The sequence below is a fragment of the Calonectris borealis genome, chromosome 3, assembly GCF_964195595.1.
Source record: "Calonectris borealis chromosome 3, bCalBor7.hap1.2, whole genome shotgun sequence".
Taxonomy (NCBI): domain Eukaryota; kingdom Metazoa; phylum Chordata; class Aves; order Procellariiformes; family Procellariidae; genus Calonectris; species Calonectris borealis.
In genome coordinates this window covers 72490179-72512963 of record NC_134314.1, presented here as the reverse complement: position 1 = coordinate 72512963, position 22785 = coordinate 72490179, and the positions used below count along the sequence as shown (strand labels likewise).

Here is a 22785-nt window from a genome sequence, read left to right as displayed (position 1 = left end):
TGGCAAACTCCATCAAGAAGGCATCGCAGAGGTGGGAGCCGAGGCGGCTGTTGCTTGGGCAGCGGCTGTCGCTGCCGAGCCGGCACCTCCTCTCTGCGGAGGGAAGAACCCGTAAATGCTTGACGTGAAGGTTTCAAGCCGGCTGCTCCGAGGCATCACGGCGCTGGTCTCCAGCCCCGCAGCGGCTGGAGGGAGGTGCCGGGCCGGGCTGCAGCAGCCGGCGGTGCCGCCCCAGCCGGGCGGGCGAGGGGCGGGGCGGGGCCGGGCGCCACCCCGGGGCCGCGGGCGCTGCCCGGGCGGGACGGGCCGGGGCGGGGGCCGGGGCGGGGGCCGGGGCCGGGGCCGGGGCGGGGGCCGGGGCGGGCGCGGCAGCGCTCGGGGCGGTGGGAAGGCGGCTGCGGCCCGGCTGGCGCTGCCGTCGGGCCGGCCTGCCCCGCTCCCCCTCCGCGCCCCGGCGTCCCCCGCCAGGCAGGGAGGAGGGGCCTCGGGCCGGGAGAAGGAAGTTTCTCCTGGTGGGGATGCTTCGGGACGCGCGGGGGACCGTAGCCATGACGGGTAAGGCAGCGCGGCGTGGCCAGCGCCTCAGCGCCTTCGTTCGTCTGTACGTTCTCGCCGCCGGTGAGCGCCCGGGTTTGCGTGTCTGACCTCGGGGGGCTTCCCGCTGCCGCGGGTTGGTGCCTCGCTGGGGTGGGCACGCCGGAGCGCCCCTTCGGCTCCCCGAAGTGTTGTTTTACTTGCTCTGGTAAGTGCTTCCTGGCAGGGCATTAGGAGTTAAAAGGTCTGGCTTAAATGTTTTTATCACAATGAGAGCCGTTTCCCAGCGGAGGTTGCTGAAACTTGAAAATTTCTTGTCACCTCGATGGGACGGTTGATGTGGTACTTGCAAGACAAGGCTTTTACAAATTTGAAGATGCTAACTAGGTTTTCCTCTGCAGTACTGGAATATGACATAATATCTGAAATTGAGGAACAGAAAGAAAAGACAGTGACTGTATTGATGATGCTATTTTGATGATCAAGATACAATGCTGTATGATAATCAAGAAGTAATGCAGTAAAGTATCTTAAGAGCTAAACTTGGCGAAATTGAAGGAAATGTAGAAGTTGGCATCATTTATGTGTTGTAAAAATATTTGCACGAGAGAAATGAAGCTGTTATGCTATAGCTGTTACTCTATAGCCGTTTTCATTTTAATGAAGCAAAATCCAGAGGAGATTAACACTGTGGCAGGGGGTGTGTGTACACACATGCGTGTGTGGCGGCAGGATCCCAGCCTGGGATATCAAAAACTCGATGCTATGTGCATTGAACTCTGTACATCTTATTTAAGAGAGTAGTGCGTGAGCCACTGAAGTGTGAGAGCTACACCATAAATTATTTGGCCTTTCTGAAAAGATAATAGTATTTGGAGGAGCAAAGAATTAAAAGGAAAAAACATTATCTTGCACTGCTGGTTTTGCACAAACTTGTGTGTTTCTCTGGGAAACAAAGTGGCACTATGAAATTAAAGGGAAAAAAAAACCCAAACAAAACCCACTTCTTTCCTAAAGATAACTAATTTGCATCAGAATTTCTCGCAGATTGATGATATATGTCTTTAGCAATCTAGGATATCTTTTTTATTTCATAATATGAATAATTAATTACTTTTTTTTTAGTTACTAGAGCTAGTGAATGAATTCAACAAATAGTGGGGGTTTATTCATGCAAAATACTTCAGCGTTACACTACGTATTGACAACAAAGCCTGTAGAAGTCAGGCTCTGTTTGGAGCTGACCCTGGGGAGGACTGTACGTGATTTGAATCAGCTAGTAGGGGAGGAGATATCCTACCGCTTTTACAATAGGGTTTTCATTAAACTGAATGTTTAATGAGCTTATCACCTGCTGAGTCTTTTTCCTCAAGGGTTCTCTATTTTTTTTATTTCCTTTTATTGTTAGTAATTAAAGGTTAAACTGTTTTTCAAAAGCAATCTCTTTATAGGGTTGCACAGTTTGATCGTTTGAGGTTTTCCTTATTTAATAATTCTTGTAGAAACTTGGATTTTCACCATAGCACAACGGCTTCTATAGTACGTTTTGCAAGAACTGCATCTAGCTGGTAGTACAAGTTACCACTTCTTTGAAGGGACAGAGTACCTTATTGGTATGCGGGAGTGTCTTAAGCCATCGTGTCTAATTTGTGCAGATGCAGCTATGTCTCCTTTGTGGTGAGTTTGTCTATGATGCTTATGTTACTCTTTATGCAGTCGTTTTGACAAAGAAAATTTTCAATCTCTTTTTCATTGTGAATTTTTATTAATCATTAGGGGTTCTCAAAAATGTCACAACATTTACTGACCTATATTGCTTATCCTGTTCTTGTTCTTAGTGGAGCAGATTCGCCCCCCAAATACTGGAGTGCTAATGTTGCATCTATCTTATGCTTGGTGAATACATTTTATTTTAAAAAGCGGAAACGAGTCACTGAACGTGAGACATGGACAGCATGAGTAACCATGAAATTTCATAGATATTTGTAGCATGCTGGTTTGGTTCCCAAACGGAACAGCTGGACTGGTTTGAGAGCAGTTTATTACAGTGAGTTCATTTAATGAAGAATCTTTAACTACAGTAACTGTATATCCAAGCCGTGGCTAATGACCCTTCTAGTTTAAAAACAAACAAACAAAACAATTTTAGAGGAATGTTACTGTTTTTTGATTTTTAGTGCTGTTTCTTGAAACATTGAAATGAAAGAAGAAATTTCTTAAAATCTTGAATGAATGAAATGTATAACTTCCCTTGCTGGAATTTGAGAAGCTAGCTTCTAGGTTGGAGCAGACAAGTACAGCTAAAGCAAAAACTTCTAAAAATAAAAGGTTTGTGAGGAATGTTACAGCATCAGAGCGGAAATGATTGTGCTTTCTTTTAAGTTACTTTCATATGAGGTTATGTATGATGTGCTTTTCTGGGGACATTGCTTTTGCTTTCTCAAGGAGTCCTAAGCCATGAAAAATTGCAGCTATTTTGCAACTTTTCCTTTTTTCTGTTTTTAAAAATGGACACAAAAGTATGTGAAATTTTTAAACTTAACTCTTCAGTTGCCACCCAAGTACCAGGGAACTTAATGGTATTTGTTTTTAACGCTTTGAAAGAAGAACGTGATTTGAAAGCCCATGGAGTGTGTGTATGCATTGTGAAATTTAGTATGCAAAAATGTCTGTAAATCCTCCCTCATTACTTAATTATTCTGAAAGAAACCCTTCCCCACAATTAACACGGCAAGTCAGTCTTTGGAAATAATTGAGTGAATAGAATGGGGAAGGAAGTGGTATGTGCTTTCCATGAAAGAAGTATTTGTACATTGAAGTGGAAACAAATATTGTGAATAGTAGGGAAAGGAAGGAAGAATTTGTGAAATATATTGTCAAGAAGCAGCAGTGCCACAGACTTGAAACCTTGTAGTTAAAAAAAAAAAAATTGTCAGAAGGGTAACGCCTGGACATATTTCTGCTTAATTTTGTTACTGCAAAGTGAGTGGGGTGTTTGTTTGATTTATTAAAACCAACCTCCTGAAATTTGAGGTCAAAAGAATCAGGATTTGTGGTATAATGTCCAATTCTTACACTCTGCAATGAAAACGTAAAAGCACAGCTTGCTTTTTTTTAATTGGTGAAGTATTCAATTTCATTAATAATTCCAGATAGCTACTTCATTCTAAATAAATCTGTTCAGCGTAGATTTTTTTTATAGATGTTGTCATTTCAGACTGTACTTTGGTTTTTAATTACTGCTTTTCTGTTTTTATCAGTTTTTACCCTTTATTGACTTTGCCGTTAAATGTTTCTACTAATAATTAGAAGAATTGTGCAGTTAAGGGACAACTGCATTTAACAGATAAAAGCTTGGTATATCATGGACACTGACTTCAAATTCATTTTTTAAATTGCCTTCTCCTGTTTCAGTGTCATGTGAGTTTTAAAGCAGTAGGTGTTTTTTTACAAGTCGTATTTGTGGCGAATCTAGGTACAATGGAGGCAAATGATTGTAAAATACCCCTTCAGCCTTACGGCTTCGGCATTTGTTGGTACTCGTGCAAACCTACTGAGAGTATCGTGTATGTGACCGAAAGCACGATTTGGCCCTAAATACTTAAACGTTGAATAAATGAAAACAGCACAAAGTCCTCTGGAGCCTTTTGGTGGCCAGTGGAGTTTGCGAGGCGGGCGCAGGGTGTGTGTGACATCCATCTGAGAGATTGAGAATGTAGGGAATTCGTGGAAAAAATCCAGTGCCGTGCTGCAAATCCTTTGGGGGAAAAGTCAACCAGCTCCAGATGTTGACATGGTTGACTGCGAGCACATGAAGTGCTGTGGATTTAACTCTTGCAGCCAGAGTGCTTTTTTTTTTTTAACCCTCTGGCCACTGCCAGGGGAGAAACACATTTTCACTTCTAAAGACAGATGAGGTGGCGGAAGCAGTTAAGTTGCACTGCCAACAGTGTCGATCAGCCTACTAAAAGAGAAGTGTTATTTATTCATTTCATTTTTAATGGGATGAGACAAGAATTCAGTCATTCTGAAAATATTAATTTTCCAACATCTGATCAGTATACTTTTGATAAAACAGAAACAAATTCTTACCATGGACTAAGCTACCTATGAAATTGTGAAATCAAGCACTTTTGATTCCCTAAGACCGTCAATCTCCTGTGTTTCTTTCAGAATAAAACAAAACACTTGCAGTTATTAAAACACAAGCAGCACCTTGATTCAATTAAAAATATTTGAAAGCTTAACTGGTAAGCAAGCAGTTAAAATAGAATTTCAGCTTTAGTTCTTAGTCACAGTGGATTTAAATAGCAAAGGGGATCAATTTTATGATATGACCTATGATTTTATCACTGCCTCTGGATATATTTTTATTGTATTGTTTTCCTTGATTAGCCCATAGCTGGTGAAGTGCAGCCCTGCTCAGGACAGACCTAAAGAAATTGTATTCATAGCAGCGTGTTACTAGATTTTTATTTTTTTCTGGGAGGTGTTTTGATGAGGCTTAAAGATGCTTTCACATTCTATAAATTCATTCAGAAAGTGCTAGTTGTCATGCCAAAATACCTGTGGTAGTGACACACTACAGTACTCTGAACAACAATACCTTGTGTGAATAACTTCCAGAGCTTTCAAAGTGGAGTTACTCACGGTTTGCTTTGCATTCAGAAGTGCACTAACAATGTTTGGGCACCAAGAATGTCATTAATAAAAACGTCATTAAAGAATCCGACTGCTAAATATGAAGTTCAGCGTGTACAGTCGGCTTCTTGGGTCTTCTGTTTCTTTTGTGCCCCACTGGATGTAAAAATGCTCTTTGGGGTATATCTTGTGAAAGTACAACTTGGATATATATTGCACTGCAGGCTTGTCTCACAACAGCGGCAGCCTCCTGGCAGCTGGCAGCGTGCAGGCAAGTTTCCTGAATGGCATCTTTCTCCTCAAATGCTGAGGACGGGCATTCAGTTTAACAGACTCTTCCAGTGATTTAAATGGGAAAGAAGCAGACAAAGTAGAGACTGGGAGCAACAGCAGCAGGCCACTTAACAGCTGACATCCAAGCTCAGTGTTACCTTGGGGATGAAGCACCTTCTGGACAGCTTAAATACTTTTTGCTGTGGAATTGAAGGGGTAGTGCCTGGACTAAGTCTACAAGTATACCCACTGTGCGCTACGAGGGAGCGATGGAAGCGTGACGTATGTGGCATAGTTGCAGCTTTTCAGACTGGTATTAAAAGTACGTGTTCAGTCAGTCAATATTTTTGTTAGTTTTTCCTTTTGCAATTTATTCAATGAAGTATTGCAAGGTAGCATGTTTGCTGGACTCACAAGGAAGACCTAATTACTGTCAGCCTGATTTAACAGTTTTGAAAGCTTATCACTGTCCCTCTAAACTCTGTGTTCTCTATTTTTATGATTGCATTTGCTGTCTTAATGCATACGCATACCTGCAGATTTTGTGATAGTCATTCAGCTCTTTTCACCTGCAAAGCATTTTACAGATACAGAGTCTTTGTCTTAAAGTGTTACGAACACATCGATTTATAACTGGAATAAGCGAAAATCCTTTGAATGCTTATCATGAATATGAAGAGATGCCTTTATACACTAGTCTTACATCTTATCTCTCACTTTGGAAATAGAATACCTCACTCATTCGTATTCTGTATCATTCGCCTCTTACAGTAATCCTGTTTACTTGTGAACGCCTGAAACTCCTCTTAAACACTAAATTTGTGTTCCAGGAATAAAATAAAAAAGAAATGCAGCCTCAACTGCAACTTTTTGTATTTTTTTGAAATCTCAGGATTTTCAAAATGGTAAGCATGCGTTTCCAGGGGCTGTTTGGAAGAGGAAGGGGGAACCCTTAGAAAGCTGTGCCTCTAGCTGCCTACCAGTTGCCTGGAATGAGTCACGAGTGTCTTTTGAACGCTCCTCTGCTCCTACTGCCTGCCTGCTTCTGGTCTTTCCCACTTAGACCCAGCATTCGCCACTGGCTCTCAGCCCCATTTTTTGCTCTACCTTTGTCTGAGTCGTGTCAGATGGAGATAGAGATTTCTGTATGTCTAAGGGTAAACACATTGGCATTAATGCAGGACTGAGGAAGAACAGAAGGGAGATTCCATAGACCTTGTTTCCACCAGAGATGCTAAGAGGCCTGGCTCATGAACAAATTTTTATTTAACGTTAAATGATGGGTGTTTAATTTCATAGCTGGTTCAGCCAGAAAAATACTTGTAGCATAGACAACGGGAAGAAATACCACCTTCTTCACCCAGGAAAAAGAGAAGAGCTAATACACCTTTATCTATCTATCTATCTATCTATCTATCTATCTATCTATCTATCATCTATGTGTGTATATATCTAGAGTATATTAAAGATTATAGAGTATATTAAAGTACCTGGCACTAAATAATTACAAAATATGTGATATGTACCCTAGTGTTTGAAGAAATGTCTCTAACGTTGTGAATTCCCATTAAGCCATGATAAGCTTTCTGTTAAATTACATAGTTTGACAGAAGTGGCAATTAATTTCTTTCTGGACTTACGAATAAATGAATACAGATACAAAAGTGGTTCCTTGGCTTTATCCTTGTGTAGTCTCAGCATACAACTGCATAATGTTTGATTCATAAGAGTCCAAAAATATTAATAAAATAAGCATATCAGTTTTTCTTTGGTAACCATCTTAAAATGAAAAGAGAGTGGAAAAGTGCTGTTGCTGCTTCTAGCTGTGCTTACGACCTTTTTTCCCTTCACTGACTGAAGTGTTCTTGCAGTGAGCTATTTTTGCTCGTGGAGTGTTCTGGTGTTTGCAAGATGTATATTAACAATAATCCTGGCTGCTTCAGAAAAATCTTCATGTCTTCTTACTCCGCTCCCTCACAAATTACTTGGTTTGAACATCTGTGTTTTAAAATGTTCAGGGAGTTAGGGTGTTATCAGAGGTCAGACTTCTAAGTGAATTAGGAGTTAACAATTAAAGTAAATAATTTAAAACTGTTAGATAAAGGGAAAAATAAAAAGCTTTGCTTATGTCAACTGAGAAACAACAACCAGTAGGCTGCTGATAGTGAATATAAACATAATTTGCCCTCTACATAGCTATTAGAAGCCAATATACTTGTAGATTTGGTTTTGTTTATTATTTAGTTGTGTTTCAGCCTTACCTAGAATGCATTGTCTATGTGCTTGTGAAGCTGCAGTTCTTCTCAAAGAGGACATGGGCAAGCAGAATTGAGGAAGCATCGAGGCTGGAAGGGACCTCTGGAGATCAGGTGGTCCAGCGTCTGCGCAAAGCAGGGCCAACTGCAGAGTTAGATCTGCCTTAAAAGATAGATCGAATAAAAACTAAATCACTTTGGGGTTTCAGTAATGCATGTACTTTTGAAAGCTGTGTCCTGTGTGCCTTTGGGCATGGAAGTAGCAAATGTACGACTTGAAAGAAAGGGGTCATGCCTTCTCCCAAGATGCTGCTGTTTAACTTTGATTATTATTTTTTTTTTTTTTGTTGTCTTAGCATTCCAACAAGTTTGGTCAGAGAGAAGAGCACGCTCACTCATGCCCTTGCACTTTCACCTGTTGCACAAAATCAAGGGTCAAGAACAATGTTAAACTGAAATCCTGGCGGTATCCAAGCCTAAGAATCTTTTGGTGTCTTGAACGTGCCATAGATTTTATCTTCACATGTTGTCCTGTTTGTCATCAGGCATGTTCATCACACAGTTATTACTATTATTAAAATTCTTATTATAGGCAACGGCAGTTTTACCTGCTCATTTTTTGTGTTTAAATGGCAGAACTTAAAGGCTTAGTGTCCTTGTTCCTTTCCACCTTTTCCCTCCGAAGTTAGTTATTTGGGGCATAGGGAGTTTGTAATTTTGTGTTCTAAACCGGATGTGTGCTGGCTTCTTAACTGCTGCATTTCAGGGGGCTTAATGTATATGCCAGCCTGTGAACTTAGGCAGCTCATGGCCAGAGGGAGCGATAATACTTAAATTGTCCCCGCAAGAGTGAGAGGGTGGTTGCCAGTGTCCTGAAGGTAAAACTCAAACGGTGCTCAAGAAAGAGATAATGCAAACACAGACTTATGAGCAGTGGAGGGTAGGATTTTACCTGCCTGCATAGTAACAACCTCATTAATTTGAAGCAATGTGGAATTGCTTCTAGATGAGGTTTCTGTCTGGCCGTAGCGGTGATGTGATGTATGGGAGAATTCCAAGATTCATGATCTTTAAAACAAATATGTTGTAATGTAACTGTTTGGGGGGGTTACAGGTTTTCAGAAAAATAAGAAATTTCCCCTAAGCGTTTTCACATCTTAGTATTCTTTTGGGACAGAGCTGTAAAATGAGCTTGTCTTTTCTTGTTATCATTTTAGGTCAACACACTTTTTAAATTTTTTTTTCTTCTCCCTCAGAGGTCTCTCTGCGTGGAAAGGATACTGAGCTTTGCTTCAGGAATACATATATTGTTCTGTATATTCTTTGAGTAATGATAGGATAGAACTAATTTTTTTTTCCTCAGGTAAGTTTGCCTTAAAGTAAACAAAACAAAACACACCCCCCTCCCCCCCCCCCCCAAAAAAACCCCAACCTCCCCCCCAAAAAAAACAACAAAAAACTTGCAAAAGAAGGAAAGAGAATGAGAGAATATAAGCTCGAAAAGTGCATTCGCAAATAAACTTTGGAAAGACCCATACGATGATATGAGGAAGGAAAGGAATTACAGTAATCTTAGAACAAAAACTAGTCCTTAAAAAAAAATTAGTAGTAGCACATAGAAGAGGCACACAGATAATAGAACATGTCTGTTTAGGAAAGTTTGGTAAAAGTGAAAAAAATTGCATATATTTATATAAAAGTATAATATAACATTAAATTGAGAAAGGAACTAACTCTTCTATTTTTATTTTTTCTTCTCTTCTTTAAACAGTTGGCCAGACAGAACATTCCAGTGTAACTTTGAAGGAAGACACCGAAAATATGGAGACAAGTCCATCTGACTCAAACACCAAGGACGGTGTAGATGCTGAGAAAGAGGATGCTCATACAATTAAACAGTTGCCATCTTCGGAAGAAGATGCAGAAGACCTTGACCACGCATCTGAGCCACAGTCTTATGATCTGGGTTTTAAAAAGGTTTTTAAATTTGTTGGATTCAGGTTCACAGTAAAGAAGGAAAAGACAGGAAAATCGGAACCAGTTCAACTGCTTACTGTAAAAAAAGAAACACAAGTCTCTGAAGGAGCTGATGATCAAAAAGAAGTCAGCTCAGAAGAAATAGCGATGCCTGAGGATGCAGGCTCTGCAGAAGACAACACCAAAGACACACTGAAAAATGAAAAAACAGAAGACGAATCTCCTAAAACACCAGAAGCAAATGAGATTTGTTCTCAGTCAGCTGCCTTAGCCACTGATACTGCATCACCATTAAGAAAATTTTTTATTCAGGGATGGACTGGATTTAGAAAAAAGAAGAGTTTTAGGAAGCCTAAAGAAGATGAACTACAGTCTCCCACGAAAGAAGAGGAGCAAGAAAAAGAGGGGGCAACATTAACAACTGAAACCAGTGAAAAGGAGGAGAAATCTGAGTTCGAGAAGCAAGATGAAGAGAGGAATGTGACAGCAGTAACTATTGAAGCGCATGAGAAGGAGGAAACTGAAGGTGAAAAGCAGGAGTCAAAAAAGACTGTGGCAGCCACAGGAGTCGAAGCAAGTGAGAAGGAAGAGCTCATCAAGCATGATGAGCAGGGACAAAAAGAGGATGTAGCAGCAGCAGTTGTTAAAGAAAGTACGAAGGAGAAAAAAGCTGAAGAAGATGATCAGGAAAGGAAACTGGTGGAAGTCTCAGAAGATCTTGGTAGAAAGGAAGAAAAAACTGAAGAAGGAGAGAAAGAAAGTGAGGTGACAGAGAAACCACTAAAAACAAGGTCAGTGGTACCTGTTATCGCTGACAGTGTGAATGGAGAATTGAAAACATCCTCAGAAGTCCTACCTGTGGCAGAAAAACTGGAGTCAACGGAGAAGTGTGAAATAGATGACAGAACTGAAATATCGTCTGAAGAGAAACTTGAAGCAGGATCTTTGACAATTGAAATTTCTAGTGAACAGCCTAAAAAATCTGAAGGAAGAGAAGGAAATAAACTTGCTCCACTGGGGAAAGAAACATTTGATGAAAAAACAGAGGAAGCAGAATTGAAAATGTCACCCACAGCAGAAGACATCACACAAGGAGAAGCTCTGGGTAGAACCACAGAGAAGAAAGAAAGCAAAGAACATGAGATAAAACTGACTCTGGGTGTTCCTGGATTGAAGTCCTTTTCTGCTTCTGAACGTTCAATTGACACAGAGGATGATCAACAGTCAATCAAACCCACTGATGAAGGACTACAGGGGAAAACTGGCATAGTTATGACTGATTCTATCAAACCAGATGAAATAACCACGGAAATAACTCCTGAAGAGGCAGCTGGAAAGAGGCTTCCAGAAGGTCTCACAAATGAAGCTGAACTGCTGTCTTCTCAAGAAAAAACTAAACTACAAGGCAGCCCTTTAAAGAAACTCTTTACAGGTACTGGATTAAAAAAACTGTCTGGAAAGAAGCATAAAGGCAAAAGAGAAGAATCTAAGTTAGGGGAACAGGGAGAACCAATTCAGCACTTATCAGATTCCCCAGATAGCCCAGAGGAACAAAAGGGAGAGAGTTCTGCTTCTTCTCCTGAGGAGATGAATGAAATTCCTTCTTTGGAAAAATCTGTAGATGGAATGCCGGTCACTGAAAATGAAGATGCTGCAATTTCAGATGTGGAGCGAAAAAGAGAAAGTGTTACACCCTGGGCATCGTTTAAAAAGATGGTGACTCCCAAGAAACGTGTCAGAAGACCTTCTGAAAGCGATAAAGAAGAAGAAATTGATAAGACAAAGAGTGTTGCAGTGTCTGCAACTGAAAACACTGTTGATGAAAATCAGGGAGAATTAAAAGAAAATGGGATGGACCAGAAACCAGAGAAAACCACAGAAGAGCCCAAAAGAAAAGTTGACACCTCCGTATCCTGGGAAGCTTTTATATGTGTAGGTTCTTCAAAGAAAAGAGCCAGGAAATCATCTTCATCTGATGAAGAAACTGAACATAAGCTTGGTCGAGAAAGCCAAAAAATAGAGGAGTCTGGACAGAGCAAAGAAATGGCAACAGATGCAATTCTTACTAGCTCTCAGGAGAGTGACCAAGGGCAAGGGAATTCTTCCCCAGAACAAGCTGGAAGCCCCTCCGAAGGTGAAGGTATTTCAACATGGGAATCATTCAAAAGATTAGTCACTCCAAGAAGGAGATCCAAAACCAGAATGGAAGAGAGAACTGAAGACTCTGTTGTGGGATCTAGCCTGGAGCATTCAACATCAGATGGTGAACCTGGAAAAGATGAATCGTGGGTTCCATTTAGAAAACTGATGCCTGGGCGTAGGAAGAAGAAGTCAGATGGCAAGCCAGAACCGACTCATCTTAAACAAGCAAGAGAAGACATGGCAGAAACAACTGAAGAAGATTCAGATATTCCAGCGGTTGTTCCTTTATCTGAATACGAAGCAGCAGAGCAGGAGAAAATTGAAGCCCAACAAGCGAAAGATGCTGAAGTGATGAGAGAACGAACCTCAGAGGAAGAAAGAGCAGAAAAATTAGAGGAGACCCTAAGAATTGAGCAAGCACATGAAGGGCTGGTGCATGCAGTTACTGTTACCGTTGTGGAAGGGGAAAGGGCGGTTACCAGTATTGAAGAAAGGTCACCATCTTGGATATCTGCTGCTCTGACAGAGTGCATTGAGCAGGCAAAAGAGGAGGAAGAGAAAGAAACTGAAAAACCATTTGAGTCGGATGTTACTGTGGAAGAAGCAGTGGTAGCTGCTAAGACAGTGCCAGAGACGAGAAAGGATATAAGTGATGACACCACAGCAAGTGAGCTAGAGCTAACCTCAGAAGCAGTGACAGCTCTGGAGGAGACTGCAGAAGCTTCCTGTGCTGAAGAAACAATGGAAGTGTCCCTTGCTGAGGAGACAACTGAGATGGTTTCTGCCGTTTCACAGTTGTTAGAAACTCCAGATACTACAGAGGAGGTTACACCTGTACAAGAAGTAGAGGCCACTGAACAAAATTTGAAAGAATTAGACAAACAGACGCAAAAAGTTCTTCACGAAGTTGCTGAAAGAGTAAAGTCAGCAGATGTAGCACAGCTGGTTAGTGAAAGAACCATGGCAGAAACTATAATTACAACAGGGCAAGGAATTGAGTCACAAGTGAAAGATGTTGTAGGCCAGGAAACTGTTTTGCTTGAACAGTCCTTGAAAAAAGGAGAACACGAGGAGGATGGCCTCCAGCCCCAGGGGAGTGCAGGGAGCATTCAGGGCCCAAACGGAGTTGAAGAGAATGTTCTACGTGAAGGTTCAGAGGGAAGCAAAATATCTGCTGCAATGAAAGAAAGCACAGAAGGATGTGAAGATGTGGATGTATTGAGAGATGAAAGCCAGTGGCAGGCATGTGAAGAAGCAGTTGTAGAAGAACATGAAGAAATATCTGAATTGCAGAGGACAGTAGGAGAACCTTTGTCACACGACAGAGAGTTTCAGAGCATCAAAGCAGTCACTCCTAAGGAAGAGCTGTTTGCAAAGCAGGAGCCTTCAGAACGAGAGAAACTGCCCGTAACAGAGTTGACAGTAGATGAGACAAGAAATGAATGTATTCCAGAAGTACAGACTGCAGTAAGTATAACACAAAAGTTGATTTGTCAAAGAAAAAATCAGCAAGTGTTGGGTATTACACCTTATTTAGAACCAGGTTGTGGCAATATTACTGTCTGAGGCAGCCTGAGGCAACTGAAGTTCACTTCCAGTGAGACACACACAGATGTCCAGAAGCAGCAGCCACTGAGGCTTGTGTGCAGAGTGAGGTGGATGTGATTCCTACAGAAATGGGGTGGGAGATGGGGTGCATGGATCCGAAGGTGCTGAAACAATTGCCATTAGGGCTCCTGCACAGCACAATGTGACTGAAGATATTATATGAACACCTGAGATAACATATGTAGTTCATATGGTACCATACATAGTGGATGGTATCTTCAGTTGTAGGCAGAGATACAATTGTAGCTGAGGTACCTCTGCAAAGGGAGGAGATGAAATGACACCACTATCTCCAGTTTTAAATGCACAGGAGTTATTGTGGCTGACGTGTTCCTACCTTCTCCCCTACCTCCCCACCATCTTTCTGGCTTAGTCGTTGTTTCAAGTGCTGTCGGCTGTCCCTTGCTTTAGGCTGTTCCTTGCTTTTGGCTGCCCTTTGTTTAATGAGCTGTGTGTCCTGCGAAACTGAACACAAGCTGGGATCTTGGTGACCCACTAATCTCGGTGTCATCACCTCACGCTCTTCCCATAACCCTCCTCCTTTTGGTCGTTTTCTGGTGCTTTTTCACCCAGAACGTTCCTGGTCACTCCCTGCTTGTACCCTTTTTCACAGGTCTGTTGCAATTCTCCACAGGTGCAGGACAAGACAGAGGATGCAACCTCTTCCTTGGGGCTTACAGCTGAGGAGCCTGTGCAGCTTGAAGGAGAGGGCAAAACCCTCACCGTGGGACCAGAGTGCACGGAAGCAGTTGTCACCATGGTCCCTGGTAAACCTGAAAGAGAAGATGAAATTCCTGACTTAGACTCACAAGAACAAACTTGTACTGAAGGAGTTCCTGGCAGGGCACCTGCCCAGAAAGAGGAAGAGGAAGATGATGCTGTGCTCCTTGGAGTACAAAGCACAGAAGTCACTGTTACTGAGGTTCCACTGCAGAATGAGGTAAAAACCTCTGCCCTTCCTTCAGAAACAATTGGCTCAGAAGCAGCTGCAGAGCAGAGTGTGAGGGATGGGGCTGACAGGCACATTACAGCAAAAGATTCTGTGCCCATCCTGGAGCCACAATGCAAAGAAAAAACAACTGAAACCCCATCCCAGAGTGATGAAACCGAAGGTAGCAAAATGGAAGATGCTATGCTCAAAACTGAAACACACTTAGAGAGTGATACCACTGCCCCTGAGGCTCCCATGCAGATTGAAGCAGACAGCATAGCTAATTTAGCATCAACGTGCCCAGATATCTCTGAAAATGGAAGCACTGTCCTCACTGACATAAGTTCTAAGAAATGTGAAACACCAAGCAGCTTAGCTGAAAAAGAGACTGTGGAAAAGGAACAAGAACTTGTAGACACCTCAAACTGTCAAGACTTTCAGAAAGAAGATAATAAAAATGAGCAATCGATGGAAAGAGCCAAAGAAGTATTTGAATCTGGAAAGCAGGAAGCTGTGAGAGGTGATGAATGTTCAATTGCTGTCCAGCAAGAGGTTTTAACTGTGCAAGAGGAAGGCTCTGACTCAGCCTTGCTACAAGCTGAAAGCTTGGAGGCTCTGAAAGTGCCTGTAGCAGCTGCAGCAGTTGAAGGGCATGTCATGGCAGAAACCGTAACGCCCGCAGACACGACAGCCGAAACTGTACAGCCCTTGGCAACCACACCAGAGCAAATGGTTTCTGAAGAGGTCCCAGTTACTACTGTTGACTATTCAGGCTGTGGGACTGCAGAGCTTGGTAGTGCAGAAGCACCTGAGCCTCAAGTAAGTTCTGCTTCCATGAACGGAATATCAGAGGAGCAAGAGACGCCCCAGAGTACAGGGCAACCTGAACAAAATGGTGTTCCTCTAAGTGACAGTCTGTCTCTCACCCACATGGAATTTGAGAAGGATGTTGTTCAGTCTGTGACTATAGAGTCCCAGAGTACGGAAATTGTATTGAATGCCATCCAGACGGCTGTTCACAAACTTGCAGAAACAGAAGAGTCAGCTGCCTTTGAGTCAGAGCAGCGCATGGAGTCCGTAGGGAAAAGCCCATCAGAAACAAATATGCCTGAACTTCTGCAAAGTACGCAGGTGGATCATCAGCTTCCAGTAAAAGAGGAAGAGATACGGAGTAAAGAACGAGAGCTCCAGCAACCAGGAATAGTGAAAACCGCTACCTTAACAGAGTCTGCAGAAATTTGTGCAACTATAGAAGAAACAAAAGACATGCTGTTAACTTCCGAGATGCTGAAATACGGACAAAGTCAGAATTCTTTAACAATTGCGACTAGCCCTGAAGATGTTTCAAGGGAAAGTGTGAGACTTCAGAAATCAACACTAGCACTAAGTACTTCAGAAGATTCAACCAAAGACCCCCTAGACATACATCCACCAAAATTAAGGGAAAAAGAAGTTGGGCAGATTATGGAAATCCCAGACCAACATACAGGTCAACAAACATGCAGAGAAAGTGAGGAAGAACAACATCACCTGCCAGTGGAAGATGGGAAAATAGAGGCATGGGAGGATGATAATTGCCAAGAAGGAACATCTTGTGATAGTCCACAAAGTCAGAACTCAGTGGCTCCTGAGGCCTTGAATGTAAGTAGCATTTTTCAGCCAGCAATTTATTTTTCCAAAATAGTTTTGGGGGTCTCTAAAACTGTGTGTCTCTAATTTTTTTTTTTTTTTATTCTGGTGAAAGGCAACTGCTCCCCAGTTTAAACAACAGGCCGCAGGTATTCCCCCCCCCCCCCCCTCACTTTACTGCCTCTCTCTCTCTCTGGCTACTTAACACTTTGTTTTTTTTCTGTACAGCTACCCTCACTTTAATAGCCTTTGACCTGGCCTGTAGTTTAAGGTGATATTTCTGTGAGGTAGAAAATGTGGTTTTCAGTTTTCCTAGACACGCACTCATATGGCACGTGTTTAATGTATGGGATTTAATCTGCAAACACGCTTCCTCTCTAACAAAGCTCTTTTTAAAATCCTAAAGGATGTGAGTGTTGCCTTCCATGGTAAACCTGGAGTGACTTGTGTACCAAAGCTCTTTGCACTTCAGTGGAATCTGAATCAGAAATTATAGGTATAGTCTTTCCCTAGGATATTTACTGCACTTGCTTAACTAAGTCATGAGACCTTTAGCTCTATCTTTGAGAACTGCTTGGGAAAATAAGATATTCTTGAGAGAGTAACTTGTCAGTAATAAAGCTTTTTTACTGTCGTCTGTCTTTCAGATGTGCTAAGCATCCATGTGGCGTTTGGAGAGACGCCAGTCCTAGAGAACAACTGACAATCCTGCGACAGAACCAGGAGCTTTATTCACTACCCTTTATTCTTGGATGTTAACATCTGCTCTTTTGAAGACCTCACCTTTTTTGTCATTTCTATTAAAAAACCAATGCCTTTAATGTTGGCTATATCCACACGTGTGTTCCATTTGAAGGTCGTAATTTGCCTCTGCCCAAAATACACCATTTAGATTGGAGATGCGCAACTGAGTGAATGGACAGACCACTAAAATTTGTGCCACAGTTACTACCATCCCCTCACTTAACGTGTGTCCTGTCTGTCCCATCTCCTTGAATCCCTCCACTCATCCCTGAATGCCCCTGCCTTCTTTCTGCAGTCTCCCTTACCCTCCACATCTTCTGTAGCTGCCTTGATTTGACCGATGAGCGGCCATAGATGCTGCTCGACTTGTGTGTGAGGGGGAAGAGGGGGGCTGACTGATGAGAACACGAGACTTCTGGCCGAGTAGCAGACGTGTCTTTGTCAAACAGCAGGAACTGGATCACGCACAAATTCTTGAGCAAGGTGCTCAAGATTGCTGCCTTTCAGTCCCATTCAGGTATCTCTATCCGTCCTTCAGTTGTATTTGTGCAGGCCTGATTTAGTCAGAAATTACTGCTACAGTCTAGCTTGATGGGAGATTGAGAATACCCTTTTTCTGTTGTTCCAGACTTCAGGTCTCAGGACTGGACTGTAATGTGTTGAATATTTATATGTATGTCTTAAACCCAGTTCTGATTTTAATGTAGAGCTATGATACTTCTGTACCATTTAGGCGTACCCTTAAATGAATTTTGTAGAGTAGCCTGGAGAGGAAATTGATACCATTGGAGTGGAAATTGATAACAGGTAGTTTCCTATTTATTGTTCCAGGTCTTTCCCCTTGTAAAATCTCTCAAAAACTTGGCTGTCTTGCTTTGAATATTTATATGTATATCCTAAACCCAGTTCTGATTTTAATGTAGAACTATGATATTTCTAAACACAAAAGGAGAGCCCTAACCTGTGTCAGATCCACCAATCGCTTCTACTTGCAGTCCCTGGTTTCTGAGAACCCTCCAGACTTATTTCCCTGCCGTCTTGCTCATGTAGCAACCCCAGTGGTACCACAACCCTCAAATCGCACCCCTCTCATTCCAAAGTCTGCTCATTTCTGGTCACTGCTGCGTCCAACCCCAAGTCTTTACCCCCACCTACACCATCTAACATCCTTTCTGCATACCAAGCTTCCTCCCTTCCCAACCCCTGCCTGAATCTCTTTCCCACCACAGCATTTCCTGAAATCTTCCCCGTTCCTATCAATCCTCTGTCTTCACTAAGGGGGGAGTAGGAAGGAGGGTAAGGGCTTAATGATGAATTCTGCCTTGGATTGTAAAAAGTTGATGAGACCTTTGGCGTGCTGAGATCTTGTAAGGTGGATTGGACTGACAACAGCTGTAGACCAGAATGAGCAGGGTGATTTAATGATGGAAAGAAGCCCCAAGACTGCGAGTCCTGGGATGTCTGTCCACAGCAGGAGTTGGTTCTCTCTTTTGTTGTTTACATTAAAATCAAACACAGGGTACAAGTCCGTACTTTCTGCTCTGATTTCTAAAGTGAAGGTTACAGATCGCACTTTGTGAAACTGATGCCCATCAAGTTGAACAATAGCTCACTATCCTACCTGTATAGTAATTTATTTTAAAATCAACTTCTAGTGTACAAATGCTCTTGTTATGGCAGGTGCTTGCCTCTCCTCGAGGCTGCACGTACAGCAAGCAATGTGACTGATTGCACTGGTGTGATTGCACCATCTGGTGCTGCCCTGCATGGAAGCATCAGAAGATTTTTCCTTACCTCAGAGCAAATTATATAAATATTTAAAGCCGAACAATGTGGTTTCAAACAATCCAGTCTATCTCTGTCCACCGTTAGCGGCAGCTTTCCCCCTTAGCTTTGGGCAATTCCAACAACCTCGGTTGGTTTCCACAGGTTTAAGTTGGCTTGCAAGTTAATCATGCTCTTAATAACACCTCACAAGTGCAAACTTGGCTGAATTTGTACAAATTGTATACCTATGTACGTTAAGCCATATTGCAATAACTGCAGCAGGTAAAATGAAATAACAATAGCATGACCTGTGTAATCCTGATTCTTATGTTTGTAGCTCCAAAGCTGTTAATAATATGTAAAGTTAATTCTTGTCTGAACCTCATTTAAATAAAGCTAGCTTTACCACAATGTAAATTGTCTGTTGGTAGTAATTGGACAGGCGAGTGCTTAAACTTGCCTATTTTCTCCATTAATCCAGGGCCTAGGTAAGCAATGCAACAAACTTAACTATAAAACAAATACAAAAGCTTCTTCTTATAACTGACAGCTAAAAAAATACTGCACCCGAAACCATGCTAATGGTGCAAGGAGCATGCCTCCACATAAAGATACTACTTTGTTCCAGCATATTGCTTTGGCCTCTGAAATTCTCATTCGAGACTGTGACTTCTGGCTTGTGCTTAAAAGCTTGAAGCTTTCTCTGATCCAATGTATTGGGTTACCAAATTTGATTTTGTGTTTTTAAGGTAGATTTTCATTGATTAAATAAAATACAACTACAACTTTGTTCTAATGTGTGTACATGGTGTTTTTTTCAGCTTGCTTAGTGTAAATTATTTTCTGATGGTTGCTTCATCTTCGGAGAGTTAGATTTGCTCCCGACAATTCATCTGTTGTTGACTGACGTTCAGCTTTTGATGTGAATTAAAGGAACTAATTACAGAACTAAACTGCTATTTGGTTGTAAGTTTCTATAAAATATGCATACTTCAGAAGAAGTAATAAGAATAAGGTACTTCTTCAGACTGTGAAGAAAAAAAACCCTTCATTAAATTCAAGATAGATAACAGTATTCAGTAAGCCAGAATGAAAAATTAGTAAATCATATGCCTGCCGGTGTAACTGAAGTGTAAAAAAAATTCAACAAAGCAACAACAAGAACGTCCACAAAAAATTGGGCACAGAGTAGTAAATTAAGGACCTTAGGCCCGTAACTGGTATCTTCTAGGCTCCCCCACTTCTGCTTAGCTGGGGTATGCTCCTCATGGCACCGAACATCCGGAGGTGCTTGTGATTTATGTTCACAGACCTTGGACTTCCGACATGAAATTTTTCCAGCTGCCGACGTTCTGTGGCTAAGGATGTTCAGCAGCATTTGTATCTCAAAAGACTTGCATAGATTCACACCTGAACTCATTTTGTGAAGCTCCATGTTTACCTTCCTATCTCAGCTAAGATGCTAAATCCAGTATCTGCAAATACTTACCTGCGCTGGTCACAGCAAATGCAGGGATGCCGGAACACTGCCTGTCCCTCCTCTTGCTTTCATACTGCTTCAGGGGGCTCATACTGCAGGCGACTGCTCTCACTGCCCAAGTCTGGCATCTGGAGGTATAGGTCAAACCAGCATCTCCCACCAGACTTCGCGCTCAAGGCACACACCTCTGCCAGTCCTTTTTGCAAGGTTTACGCATTTATATTACCCTGTTACTAGTTAACGTGAAGTCCCTAAACAGGCATCAAAATAGGTTTTGGAGAGCAAGCCTCTTGCATCCAGGAAGGTTTGTGTGCTGTTTTCTCTTTTGTAAGGCTGTTTTATTGGCAATAGCTCAAGTATCCTGCCTATTAGCTCAAGCTATGGAAGCGGATCTGGCTTTCCCGTTCAGATCCAGAGCATATGGGAGGCAGCTGTGCTCGTTGAGGAACCTGCACAGCTTGGATAACAGCAAGTGCCTGGGGATGGGCAGGCGGCTTGCCAAAAGCACAGAGGATTCCTGAGACAGCCATGTCTGGATGCCGAACGCTGGATGTTTGTCATTCACTGCCACATGGGAGGGGAGCAGGCCTGAGGAGGCTGACGGCCCTGCAAGGAAGGATATGGTTTGGAATGAGGAGCGACGTGGAGCAGAAGGCTCCACAGGCTTTGGAGTCCTGATTTCGGGGAGATGGATGAGGTGGGGTAAAAGAGGGTAACTCTTAGCTCTGTGAACGTTTGAAAATGCTGCGAACAAGATGGAAGCTGGGTCACCACAATGTTAGTATCTAATTTAGGGTTGATATCATTTGTAGTTGGACGCTAAATTTAGTCTTTACAAAAGTGAAAATGAAAGATAAGGGTGTAGTAAAGGCCTGTGGCTGTTCTGCTCCAACATCTTCTTGAAAAAATATCAACTCTTTAAAATCGGAGGAATGTTTTTAAGAAGTGTCTCCTGTTCCTCCTTGAAAATGACATCCGTTTCCAGAGCTTAAAAAACCCACATGCCTCAGTCCTTGGTGCTGGGACTGATGGTATGATGAAACGAGGGAAGCAGAAGTCCAATATGCCATGGGAGTTGCTTTCTGGGGATGGTCTCTGGGTAAAGTCCTGCGGCAGCTTGACCCTGTCCTCATAATCTAGCTTACACATATGTCCCTGTCCCTCCTACCAAGGCACCAGACTAGAACGAATAACCAGCAAGATGCCTTTTCCTCTACGCAGCTAGACAAGAGGGAATTGTAAAAAACTGCAAGGAATTTACAAGCCAGCTGCTGTCCTGAAAGGCAGACACCTCGGGAAGCCTTCGGGAAGCAGCCCGACAGCAATCCCTGCCTCCTCCCCGCGCGACTGTCCCCTTGGCGCGGTCTTCTGTGGACCCTCGGCCTTGCAGTGATGCCGGCTCCTCTCCCCTGCTTGAGCTATCTGTCCCTCTGCTTGGTAAGCAGGTTCCTTGTGAACTTTTAAATCCATTTCTAGGAGGTTTTCAGCAGACAGTCCCAGGGTCAGCATGACGTAGTCAGCAGTGCCTGTCATTTCCCATAGAAACGGCTGTATGAAGCAGAAAACCTGACACAGAACCGCCCGTACTGACACTTCTCCCTTTCACCTTTCCAGTGGTAGCCATGAGGCTCACAGACTAAAAGACAGAGAGAGGCGATGCTCAGCCAGTATCTGAGAGTAGTTACCTGGGTAGCACATGCCCAGGGCCTCAGGGTGCCCAGACCCAAGGCAATCCAGGGTCCCGGTCTGCCTCGGCTCCGTACGGCGTCGGGAGCGAGTGTGAGTTTCGCACGCTTGTGCATCTGGCCCCAGCACCAGCGCTAGGATCGCCTCGTGTGTGTGCCGAGACCCTCTGGCAAGACATCAAGGGAGGAGGGCAAACATGGGAGGAGGCCGACCTCGGGATTTGAATTTCGCTTGCTTTTGTAGTTGAAGAAGTGGCCGGAAAAAGTCAAGTTTTCAAGGCTGGCTCACTAAAGCAAAGGGGGCTGGAGGGTTACTTACAGCTCTGAGGGAAGGCTGTGCTTGGGGAAGACAGGGCAAGGGGGAAAAGTCGGCCAAACTGTTTGAGACGCTGACAGGAAAGGTGGCCTTCCCACAGTCCCTGGTGGCAATGTGGGTCTTTATTCAGAGGAAACTTCTCTTAGCCGAAATACGTTTGTTTTTTTTAATCTCCCAGATGGTTTTTTCACTCTCATTTCATGAGAGCAATTAAGAATTACAAAGACAAATATGACCTGCCCGTTATTCTGGAGCTGACACGAGCTCTTCTAAACTAGAATATTTGCTGGACAATCTTGAAAATAGCATTATTCTTTTTGGCATAAGTCTCCCTGCTGGGGAAATGCTTTTATTGGATTTTTGCATAATCTGTCTTGATCCTGCAATTGGATTCAGGCTCATACATCCTCTCTCCTCCCCACAGTAGAGCCAGTTAATGTCTTGCAGATGCAGGGGAGGAACCTGCATCAGTATGAATGGTGTGGCAAAGGCTGGGCGTATTGCTTACTGATCTTCATACAAAAGTATATTTAATTTAAAGAAACCCAGACAAACCCTTTAAGCCAGTATTGATATCGATTGGTAGAAGTAGGCTCATATTCACTATAGCAGCATATTGACTATGTTGAAATTACTATTTTGTTTTCTTTAAACATAACTTTAACTCATAACCAATAGTTGCTCATGGACAGAACAGATATAATACTTCTTTCTGTAATCATTTCTTGATGTGTCTCAAGGCTCTGGACATTCCTGTTATTTATTAGTTATTTATTTTTCCAATAAAAGAGGCATCACATTTT

At 42.6% G+C, this 22785-nt stretch overlaps 1 protein-coding gene across 7 annotated transcripts in view; it reads left to right on the top strand.

The window, feature by feature from the left end:
* The window catches only part of AKAP12 (A-kinase anchoring protein 12), a 32083-nt gene extending 12786 nt beyond the window's left edge, over nt 1–19297 (top strand). For 2 of the 7 annotated variants that reach the window (XM_075146161.1, XM_075146160.1), the window contains 2 exons: nt 9475–13289; nt 14065–16164. In XM_075146161.1, coding sequence (XP_075002262.1) covers nt 9475–13289; nt 14065–16077 — 5828 coding nt within the window. In that variant the 3' untranslated portion in view covers nt 16078–16164. Of the gene's footprint in view, nt 1–362; nt 743–8977; nt 9067–9474; nt 13290–14064; nt 16165–16637 lie in introns of those variants that run through there. The other 5 variants (XM_075146166.1, XM_075146162.1, XM_075146163.1 and 2 more) reach the window with 5 other exon arrangements.
* The last annotated feature ends 3488 nt before the right edge of the window (nt 19298–22785 follow it).